The 11,416-nt window shown below is 36.4% G+C and overlaps 1 protein-coding gene and 1 non-coding gene across 4 annotated transcripts; one reads left to right on the top strand and one right to left on the bottom strand.

Annotated features, from left to right (window-relative positions):
• Positions 1 to 2,068: 2,068 nt before the first annotated feature.
• On the top strand, positions 2,069 to 6,678 carry LOC141595952 (calcium-dependent protein kinase 33-like). 3 transcript variants are annotated; one of them, XM_074415913.1, is made up of 8 exons: positions 2,069 to 3,045; positions 4,171 to 4,314; positions 4,403 to 4,555; positions 4,782 to 4,897; positions 5,223 to 5,390; positions 5,812 to 5,939; positions 6,065 to 6,164; positions 6,244 to 6,678. In XM_074415913.1, the coding sequence occupies exons 1-8, from the start codon at positions 2,319 to 2,321 to the stop codon at positions 6,331 to 6,333; spliced, it is 1,626 nt and encodes a 541-aa protein (XP_074272014.1). In that variant the 5' UTR covers positions 2,069 to 2,318; the 3' UTR covers positions 6,334 to 6,678. The 3 variants fall into 3 exon arrangements, with proteins under 3 accessions (XP_074272014.1, XP_074272015.1, XP_074272016.1); XM_074415914.1 differs by lacking the exon at positions 2,069 to 3,045 and adding an exon at positions 3,336 to 3,405; XM_074415915.1 differs by lacking the exon at positions 2,069 to 3,045 and adding an exon at positions 3,456 to 3,525.
• A 160-nt stretch (positions 6,679 to 6,838) lies between these two features.
• Positions 6,839 to 6,912, bottom strand: TRNAI-AAU (transfer RNA isoleucine (anticodon AAU)). Its single transcript has one exon. It is a non-coding gene; the product is annotated as a tRNA-Ile (tRNA).
• Positions 6,913 to 11,416: the final 4,504 nt, after the last annotated feature.

The following is an 11,416-nucleotide window of genomic DNA, read 5'->3' as shown; positions in this document are numbered from 1 at the left end:
TACTGTATAGAGCATTCTAGAGTACGTAACATCTACCATGCGCAAGATATGTAGGGCTATCTAAAATCAAAGCGAAGCGGAGAGGACTGCATCAAGTGGTAATTGCGAGTGATTGTTTACAAGTCGTTGAAGCAATGAGGCGGAAGGAGCATGGAAGGAGCATATCTCATTTAAATTATAGAATTGTTGGTAGATCGGTGTGGGATATGATGTTACCACCGGATGCTAATAGAGCTGTACTTTTTTATTTATCGTTATTATGGTGATGCCTTCGGGTTCCTTTCCAAAAAAAAAAGGTATATTTCGTCGTGTATCTCTGAACTTTTTCGTATTTTAAGGTGTAACTCTCGTTTTACACAAAAAAAAACTTTGACCGACAATAATTCTCTGTTACGAGTTACCAATTATCTCGTCAAGGCCTTGAATTTGGTAAAAAAAAATCACCGCTTTTTGAACTCGTAGTCGGTAGTTGCGGTTGATCAAAGCTTTTTTAACGAACAAACTTTGACTGACCATAATTCCCGAGTACGAGTTGAGACGCCGGTGAATTTTTTTTTCAAAATGAAGACCCCTTAAAGACGGTCAATTTGGAAAAAAAAATTATCGTTTTCAGAACTTGTAGCCAAGTGTTATTGACTATGAAAGTTTTTTCGTAAAAAAAGAAGGGTACATCTTAGAAAATGAAAAAATTGAGGGTTACACGAGATAATATCCCAAAAAAAATATCAAAGCGAACCGCGTAATCTAACTTAGATCGGACTGAACCATAATTTATTTGGTCGCTCCTCTATTCAATAATGATTCATCATTCATGCTATTTCGGTTCTCCGCCCGATCATGAACCAAACCGAATGATGAATCATTATTGAATAGAGGAGCGACCAAATAGCATGAAAACAGGAAAACCCAAATTTCCATTGAAGATGGACAATATCCGTCTCTTTAGAAATGCCTCTCACAAAGAGCAGGTGGAAGGGCAAGTGAAAGGTTAAGTGGTAAAGTGGAGGAGAGACTCTGAGAAGGCACAAGTTGAAAACGGTCACAAGCAAGACGGATTTAAATGAGAAAGAGTATGTCTTTGTAGAATGTCTTATACTCTCATCTAGGTAGTACGAACACTCCTTCTAACCAGCCGTCCCATGTTCGATATCGTGTCCGACATCGACACTTGTCGGACACACGCAGACACGCCTTAATGTGTCGGATACCTATAAACGAGTAATGAAATGTCAACAAATTGAAAGAGATGGATTAGAAGACGGATTTGAGCACGTGAGAAATGAGAATGAGTTATAGTCAAAGTCAAGTTTTACCTTCAGTTATATATATTTTATTAAATTTAAATAACGTGTCTTAGGGGTGGTCAACAGTGCGGGTCGGCCTTGCTAACCCGGACCCGACCCGCCTGTGACCCGTTGATGAAACCGGCCCGCCAGACCCGGCCCCGGCCCGACCCGCCATATATCCGGGCCGGTTACGGGTCCCCAATTGTCAAACCCGACCCGCCATATATCCGGGCCGGTTACGGGTCCCCAAATGTCAAACCCGACCCGTCCAAACCCGGACCCGCCCATAAACCCGCCCTAGACCCGCCTCACGGGTCACTTCTAACCCGGCCCGCCCCGACCCGCCTCAACTCGGCCCGCCCTGCCCCCTTACCCGGGCCGATTCTGGGTCTCCCAAATCCTGACCCGGTCCGTCCCTGACCCGTCCCGGACCCGGCCGACCCGCACTGTTGACCACCCTTAACGTGTCTCCTGTCCTAAATTTTATGGAATACCGTGGCACGTGTCCGTGTTCGTTTCAGTTCTACCTAGATACTCATGCAATATTTAGGATCAAAATAGTAAAGAAAGACCATGTGCATCTTTTAAAATTCTAAAAACGTGTGTGATTAAAATAAAATAAAAACTAAAACCATGTGCATGACATGATTATTTTATAATTATTTGCGTGTCACAATATCCATTTTTAGTGTGTTCTCAATTAAAAATAAAATAAAAAAAATCGAGTTTACGTGTACAGGAGTCGTAACGAGTAACGACCGTGTATCTTGTTTTGGTAACAAACTTTCCAATTTTTTCTGGGAAAATTGCAGCTACATAAAATACCAATTCATCAACAACAATTAAATCATCAAAATTCCATTTTCAATTTTCAAATTTCGAAGGGTTTCTATCATTCCAATCAATTTGATTGTGTTCTCATGATCCAATTTCTGGGTTTTTTTGGTTTTTGAAATTGTATAAACCCTAATTTCAATTCAATCAATTGGGGAAAAAGTTCATCATTTTGATCTTTAACAAAAAGGGTATTTAATGGGTTGTTTTCCAAGTAAAACCCATATTTTTCATGGTAAAATTGATGGGCAAAGACCATGGAAAAAACCCAAATTCCCAAGAAAACAAAAACAACAAAATAGTAGTAATCAAAGAAGGAATCATCAAGTAATTGTTGTAAGACAAGAAGAAAATGACCAAAATGCCCCTCAAGAAACTCAACAAAAACCTAGAATTACCATAGCATCATCACCTGTTAATGCAGTATTAGAGAAGGGATTAGAGGACATAAGATTACATTACACATTAGGTAAAGAATTGGGCAGGGGTAGATTTGGAATAACATATTTGTGTACGGAGAACGCGACAGGCGTGAATTATGCTTGTAAATCGATATTAAAGAGGAAATTAGTAAGTGAATGTGATAGAGATGATTTAAAGAGGGAAATTCAGATATTACAGCATTTATCAGGTCAAGCTAATATAGTTGAATTTAAGGATGTTTATGAAGATAGACAAAGTGTTCATTTAGTTATGGAGTTATGTGAAGGTGGTGAGTTGTTTGATAGGATTATAGCTCAAGGACATTACTCGGAACGCGCTGCTGCTGAGATTTGTAGACAGATTGTTAAGGTTGTTCATATTTGTCATTTTATGGGTGTTATGCATCGCGATCTTAAACCTGAGAATTTCTTGTTGGCTAGTCTGGAAGATGGGTCTATGATCAAAGCGACCGATTTTGGGTTGTCTGTTTTTATTGAAGAAGGTTTATCTTTTGCACTCTGTCATGTTTTGTTGAATTGCTTTAGTTTTATACTTCTATGTGCATTATGGTTTCTATGATCAAAGCGACCGATTTTGGGTTGTCTGTTTTTATTGGAGAAGGTTTATCTGTTGCACTCTTTGTCATGTTTTGTTGAATTGCTATATTTTTATACTTCTATGTGCATTAGGGTTCTATGATCAAAGCGACCGATTTTGGGTTGTCTGCTTTTATTGAAGAAGGTTTATCTCTTGCACTCTTTGTTATGTTTTGTTGAATTGCTATAGTTTTATACTTCTATGTGCATTATGGTTTCTATGATCAAAGCGACCGATTTTGGGTTGTCTGTTTTTATTGAAGAAGGTTTATCTCTTGCACTCTTTGTCATGTTTTGTTGAATTGCTATAGTTTTATACTTCTATGTGCATTATGGTTCTATGATCAAAGCGGCCGATTTTGGGTTGTCTGTTTTTATTGAAGAAGGTTTATCTCTTGCACTCTTTGTCATGTTTTGTTTTGTTGAATTGCTATGGTTTTATACTTCTATGTGCATTATGGTTTCTATGATCAAAGCGACCGATTTTGGGTTGTCTGTTTTTATTGAATAAGGTTGATCTCCTGCACCCTTGTTGTGTTTTGCGAAGTTTGTTATTGTGTTTGTGTTATATTGTACTATCTCCGATTCTTTAGAATCATGTATACTTTGTGTTGAAAACTTAGTTGCATTATTGTTGATTTTGCGAAAACTGAAAAGGTTGGAAAGCGGAAAATCTGTTTTCTAGGAGAGTTTAGTAGCTATGCTCTTTATAGTTTGGAAATTGTTGCTTATGCTATCAATGTTTTTTATGCTGTAAGTGAAAGGGGTTAGAAACATTTAAACGTTACACGTTGTCATTTACCAACATCGCCTGATTCGCCTGTTTTTTATGCTATAAGTGCCTCAAAGGCTCCCTCTTAAGGCAGGAATAGGAGGATTGAATGCACATAACCTTATTATGCTATATGGAGCTGTTTAATTACAATTTAGTTTGAATTTTCTCGATTCTTCTGAACTACTGTATCTCGGTAGGGCTGAAATCAGGATTCTTAATTTCTGATGATATAGACCTGTTTTTGAAACTTTTCTAGGAAAGGTGTACCATGATGTGGCTGGCAGTGCTTACTACGTCGCTCCTGAAGTACTGGAGAGAAATTACGGAAAGGAGTCGGACATATGGAGTGCAGGGATTATACTGTACATCTTACTCTGTGGTGTACCTCCTTTCTGGGCTGGTACGACGATAATCTTCATGACTGGCTATATATTGCGTATTTACTATTATTTCTGAAGTCAGTTAGCTCACTTATGTTTATGCTACAGAAACTGAGAATGGCATATTTGATGCAATATTGAAGGGAAAAATTGACTTTGAAAGTGATCCATGGCCGTCTATATCAAGCAGTGCAAAGGACCTCGTCACTAAAATGTTAAATCCCGATCCTAAGAAGCGGATTACCCCTGAAGAAGTTCTTGGTAAATATATTCTCACAATTTCTTTGGTTTTGGATTATGATGGAATGTCGCAAAATGGCTCATTAAAGTGGTTGGCCAACTCCGTTTCTTTTTATTGTGTAGTAGCCGTCGTGCGTTACAGTCTCTTGCCATTTTTCTGAATTTGAAAAAGAAAGTGTGATAGAACGGACCATCTTGTTCCGATGTATGAAATTGTCTAACATGAATTGTTTCTGTGTAACACCAGCACACCCTTGGATGATAGAAGGCGGAGATGCATCAGACAAGCCTATTGATAGTGCTGTACTTTCTAGAATGAAACAGTTCAGGGCAATGAATAAGCTGAAGAAACTTGCTCTCAAGGTTAGTCTGTCGTCTGCCTTTCTATGGTCGAGTGCCAATTGACACGGTTTATGATGGAATAATACAGAATAGGTTATGATGGAAGAAAACAGAATAACTCGCTAAATTGAATGAACTTCTTTGTATTGAAAAGTAGAAGTCATTTGATTCAATTTTCATTATGGGTCATCTGGGATTCGGTCTCATTACGCTGTTTAACAACACAGGGGTAAGGTGGTAATGTTGTATACAGCGTACCTCCCTACCCCGCCATTTGAAGAGGCCAACCCCTTAAGGCATTCAGGTAATGTTTTGTTTGTGCTTAATTGAGCCTTGAATTCTGCAGGTCATTGCACAAAATATGTCTGAAGAGGAAATCAAAGGTCTTAAAGCCATGTTCATTAACATGGACACGGACAACAGCGGCTACTTAACTTACGAAGAGCTTAAAACAGGGCTGGCTCAACTCGGGTCAAAGCTCACCGAGGTTGAAGTCATGCAACTTATGGAAGCTGTAAGTTTAGCAGTATCATTCGTTTCGTATATGCTTCTGCCTTCAAGGGCCTTCCATCTTAATTTTATTACACCTTTTTACCAATAAATACTTGGTTCACTTTTAAGGTATTCCGGACCCTTAGGTTTTACTTCGGTTTTCAAAATCGTTTTAATCTTTATTCTCGATTTAAATTCTAAGTTTTTATAAAAGAATTCCGGTTTTCGATTTTAAAACCTATAATTTTACCTGGCTTTTATATTATGTTTCACTCCCCTTTTGTTTTTCACTTTTTTTTTTTCTATTTTTTCGCATTTTTCACTCATGGACGGTTCTAAAGGATGATTCATGTGAGCCGACCCCAAATCATTTTGGGATTAAGGCTCTGATGTTGTTGGTGTTGGTGTTGGTGTCATGATGTGGTGAAGTATTTGTATTGCAGGCTGATTTTGATGGCGATGGAACTATTGACTATACCGAGTTCATCACAGCAACAATGCATAGACACAGATTGGAAACTGAGGAAAATATCTTGAGAGCTTTTCGATATTTTGACAAGGACAGCAGTGGGTAAGTTCAGAGACTCTGCATCGTCTTGTATTACTTTCGCTAATAGCATAAAAAAAAACATTTAAGGTTGGTAAGTCAGAATTAAGTCTAGAAGCCTCTAACAAACGGTGTGGTTTTCATGTCAGTTACATCACAACGGACGAGTTGGAAGCGGCCATGATGGAATATGGAGTCGCCGATGAAAACTCCATCAAAGAAATCCTTTCTGAAGTTGATACAGACAATGTAAATCTCAAATTTTTCCGACTGTTTGAAATTCACCTCTGCTGAATTTGTTTTTTAACGAGCTTCTCGACAAATGCAGGATGGACGAATCAATTATGACGAATTTTGTACAATGATGAAAGGCGGTACAAGTACACAACCCAACAGATGTAGTTTTTCTATTTCGTGATGGATAACGATAATAATTTTGCCCAAATTCGCTGAAAAGCCACCCACAGGCTCTAAATAAATCGATGGAAACCTGAAATAAATGGGTGCAACAGATGTAGGATCGGATTTGTATAGTTGGAACAGTTCGTGTTAGCCGACTCCAAGTTTTTGGCGTGCAAGTTTTTGTTTTAGTGGAAGCAGGTACTCCGAGTTGTAGTACCTAGTCCATTTTTGTCGCCTTTTTCTCAGCATTCAGAAACCTGAAACAGGAAGCGACATGTGCATATGTATTTTTTTGTAGGATCGGATTTGATCAGCTAATAATGTAGTCGATTCAATGATAACGTAATTCATTATCGCCCTAGTCGCCTTGCAACCGTTACGGGTCATCCGGAAAACCATTTATATACTATGTACATCCCACCCCTTGTCCTCTATACATTGATGCGTTTCAAAAAATTACACTGCAGTAAATGGTCAATCCTTTACATTGAGAGCCTTTCAAAAAATAATTTCACAGAAATTGGCCTATGCAGGTCTCGAACCTGCGACCTTCGCGTTATTAGCACGACGCTCTAACCAACTGAGCTAATAGGCCTTCTTGTATAGTTTTTTTGAGTATATAATTTTGTCTTATAGGCAGACTAGGTAGTACGCAAGTACACACCCATCTTTATATTGTTGATATAGAGGTAAACTAAATGTCATTTGCTTTAGCCACATTAATTACCCAAGCATGCTTTATGTTGTTGAAAATGAATAAATTATCGGACTGAAATGATTTTGTATTAATAAATCCCCCATTATTACTTTGAATCTGCAAACATACTCGGAAAAGCTAGAAATGGAACCATATTGATGTAGAGTGTAGATGAGTTTTCACTATATACTTCATTTATTTCATTTTTATATATTTGTCCAAAATCTGTGAATTGAAAGGAATTTTGAACAAGCGTAAAGAAATGAAATGAATAGAGCGAGAAAGCAAGTCGCCAGAAGCAAATTCTAATTCACAATGAAGGTTGAAAATCTTTTAGTGATGTTACAAGCTAATTAGCAAGGTGCATGACATGTATCTAATCTTTATATTAAAGCTCTATGACTTGATTGGCCTTCATAAGAAGTAATATTAATGGAGGGCTATAATTGTTATCTTAATTAGAGATTTAACATGATGATGCCACCATTTTAGGTGAATGGTTAATTTTTGTCTACTCAAATGTGATAAGTGGGGGCTCTTATATAGTGCACAATGCTATGTACATTTAAGAGCCACAAATATATGCTTCAATTTTTAGGTAGATATATTGAATTGAAGTGACTACCACCTTGACAATAATAATGGTAATTCAAGTGGCCTTTGACTAGGATGAGTGAGGGAATATACATGCTAAAAACAAATACAAATATTTGAATTCATTATAATAATCAAAAATTCTGTTTAAAATGAATATATTTATTTAATTTTAAAATAACTTAAAAAAATAGATGGAGAAAAATATCATGCATAGAAAATGTCAAAAGATTTGTGCATCTATTCAAATGGATTGTTATCTGATCCGTTTTACTGTTTATGGATATGTCCGTCTTAAGAGAGACTAGCTGAGTAACAATTGGAGGGTTTAATAATCAAATGAACGAACAAATAAAGGGGTCAAACAAACACTAATTATCGAGTAATTATTTTCTTTTGTTATTAGATATTAGTCATATATGTGATTTAGCAACGAATTGTTTACGTTTTATTTTTCGAGATATGAAATTATGGATAGTGGAGAATTTCTCTTCCAATAATTAGTCCTCAAGACCTCAAGGCTCCACCAAGGCACCAATAGTATACATGTTATCAACATCTAATATGCTATTGGTCTATTACTTATATCAATGGATAGTATTATTGATATTGATTGTTTTGTTTTACTGTTAGATGACAACATTATGGTGCAAATAGATAGCTCTATAATGTTTGAGTGAATTGGAACTTTGAAAGTGCTCGACAAGTTAGTTGCAACTTGATAAATTTGGCAACTATCTTTTCTATTGAAATAATGGCTAATCCAATCCAAATGTAATCAAGAAATTCATCACCTTATTCACCTATAAGTTGACTATATGACGAGCCAAATCTGTTATAATGGAGTCAGAATTTGAACTTAGTGGGAGTTAAAGATAGTTAAAGAATACTCAAAAAATATTTTGAAATCTTAAACAAAACCTTTGAAATTTTCATCTTCCTTCTTAATTTCACCATTGCCTATGTGTCTATGTACAAAATTATGATAACATTCTGATTTAATTTTTTAACGTGTGATTTGAGAACATACAGGATTTACAACTAAAATGTTTGTGAAATATTCTATCCCAATAACTTATAAAATGATTTTATATTCTGACTTTCCATTGAGAATAATATTCCACTATCTTTCTTTTTATATCACACTAACGCATACCCTTGAAAGATTATAACAATGTCTAACTGAAAACATTAGAATAGAACTATACTAGCATAGCTAGCTTTTGATATTTAGTTAAGGTCGAAAGCTATAACTCTAAATAAACTAAATCAAATAATGATCATTGATTGAGTCAATACTAAGATTTTAGGGAGTAAAAAAAAGTAATGCTTGAGTTTGGCGTAGTAAAAATATATTATACCCCAACTCTGTATCAGTTCAGAGTTAAAAGTTACAAGTAATATTAGATGTAGTTAGGGCTGTTAAATAAATTTATGAAGTTCAATTTCAAAAGACCGTTTAAGACCCCATGTGATAGAAAAACTCATTTCGTAGTTGTTGATAAAGCTTTTGAGCCACGATTTTGAGAATCTTTTGAGCTTACTATTAAACGGCGTGCATGCTACATGCAATGTTACTAGTACTTCTATATACTAAGGCAGTAGCAACTAGCAAGGCTAGCTACTTAGAATATGACATGATAGCTAAAGTTTACATGTAACATCAACAAGAAATTAAAGAGTTAACTTCAACTATTGATGGCGACAAATCAAGTATAGCTCAATCTATTTTGGTGACGATCATTTGAAATGAAGTAAAGAGTTAAAGCCAAATAAGTCATAACAAATAATTTGAAACTTTAGCTAAAGATCAGACCTTCTGGAAAGGATGAGATAATCAAGTCTAATCGTCTATATAGTGATGCACATTGCCATTGAGGTATGCGTGTAAGATTGATTGAATTAAGGGTTATACTCGTATACAGATATATGTCGAGTCAAATAGGTATCGAACTTAGGTTAGTGTGTTAAAAGTTAAAACCATAGCAAAAATATATGCAGTAAATAAAAGTGTAAAATACGTGGAGTCAGTGGCGGAGCCAGGATTCAAGCTTAGGGGGGCGAAAAAATTTAGGGGGCGGATGGGTAATATTACAAGGCACACTCGATTTTTTTTTTTTGAAAAATTTAACTAAAAATTTCAGAAAATTCAACCGCCAGGGGGTAACTCCACCACTGCGTGGAGTTGACATAATTAAGACATGACGAGTTTAACCTTCGGTCAGCAAGGGTCGGATTTAAGTATTTAACAAATCGATCATCATCAACCTCTAGATTCGCTAGTCATTTCACTCATTTCGGTTAGAGTTATTTCAAATTTAAGCTCGGAGCTATGGATTTATAATCCGAAAACCAACTTAATTATGGATTGATAATGGTGCCCAATTGCACGAGTACATCTTGCCTCTAATAACTAGATATTTCGGACTCAACTTTTTTGAATCAAGAATCAATATAGAGATCGCGTTAAATTATGCATTGATAAAGGTGGCCAATTGCACGAGTCAGGCCGACCCTACCCGCTCCTCAGGTTTGGTAATCTTCAGCCCGCCAACTCGCCAAAGATCCAATCTGACCGCAAACTTGCTTGAGCCAGGTCTAGGTCCCTAATCCCAAGCTCGTCCCATCTATTGGGCCGATCAAAGACCAAAAAATTATCAATGACGACAAGGCATGTTGGCCACACATGCCCGGCTCGGCCCGTCTAAGGGCCGATTCAGAGTCTGCCTTATCTAAAAGCTATCCGGGTCGGCCAGTCCGCCACTTTTAAAGACCGGTTTAGGGTCAATCAAGTTTAGCCCGGTTCATGACTACCACTACAGGGCGAACTAAACTTTGACAAACAAGTTTACAAATAACCAACTCCTAAAGGCCGGTTTAAGGTCAATCAGGTTGAGCCCGGCCCGTGACCACCTCTACCGATCGAGTTAAACTTTGACCAGTTGAAGATGACCGTGAGAGGTGACATGCGTAAGATAGAGAATGGGAGTTTTTGGATAAGCCTTGATATATACAAATACAATGCAGAAATCAGTGAAACAGCTGACCTCACCAATCCTTGTTATACACTTTTACCAATCACCATGATAGTAGTACTATACTCTACTCTATACATCCCTGCAAAACATGGGAATAATAAATTTACATTTTGGATCATCATCATCCCAATTTCCAACTACTACATACATTATCCCAATGTCTTGATTTGTTCAATTGTTTACAAATTTCATGCTAATCCCATTATTCCTCATCCTCTTTATACATAATTTAACATAGTATTATTACTAGAATATTCAATGTATAGATTCGGATTCTGATTTAACGGGATTAAAAAAACGTATTCGAGTATTTTATTGTTTACTATTCCGTAATCGTGTATAATAATTAGCGTCAATTCTCATGGATATAAGATGGTCCGACTTTTCATAAGAGAAACTTTATACAAATGGAGTATAAAGTTGTTACTTTTAACATACTTTTAGATTGTTCATCATCAAATATTCATATTATCATGAGTCGTCGCATTTTGTAAATAGGAGTTTCAATAATTGACATATTCACCAAGTAACAATCCTGATCAATTGATTATCTGTAATAGTTCGTAATTACGAATTCAACTGATTACCTTCGACCCTTTCATGCATGCATTATAAGGTACTAGGCTTCTCCGTTACTCGAACATCAAGAGTATCAATCCTCAATTTTAACACAACCATTATAATCCCAACATAAATTTTCTTCAAGTTTTGAGTAAATTAACCAATACTACTCCCTCAATTTCAGTCACTAATTTTCACTTGCTTTATCT

The sequence above is a fragment of the Silene latifolia genome, chromosome 8, assembly GCF_048544455.1.
Source record: "Silene latifolia isolate original U9 population chromosome 8, ASM4854445v1, whole genome shotgun sequence".
Classification (NCBI taxonomy): Eukaryota; Viridiplantae; Streptophyta; class Magnoliopsida; order Caryophyllales; family Caryophyllaceae; genus Silene; species Silene latifolia.
Note: the sequence above shows the minus strand (reverse complement) of the source record. Positions and strands in the feature narration are given on the sequence as shown.

Coding starts and splice junctions, on each gene's coding strand:
- LOC141595952 (XM_074415913.1), top strand. CDS start 2,319: ATGGGTTGTTTTCCAAGTAAAACCCATATTTTTCATGGTAAAATTGAT. Junction 4,315..4,402: donor TGTACCTCCTTTCTGGGCTG/GTACGACGATAA, acceptor TTTATGCTACAG/AAACTGAGAATGGCATATTT. Junction 6,165..6,243: donor CTGAAGTTGATACAGACAAT/GTAAATCTCAAA, acceptor CGACAAATGCAG/GATGGACGAATCAATTATGA.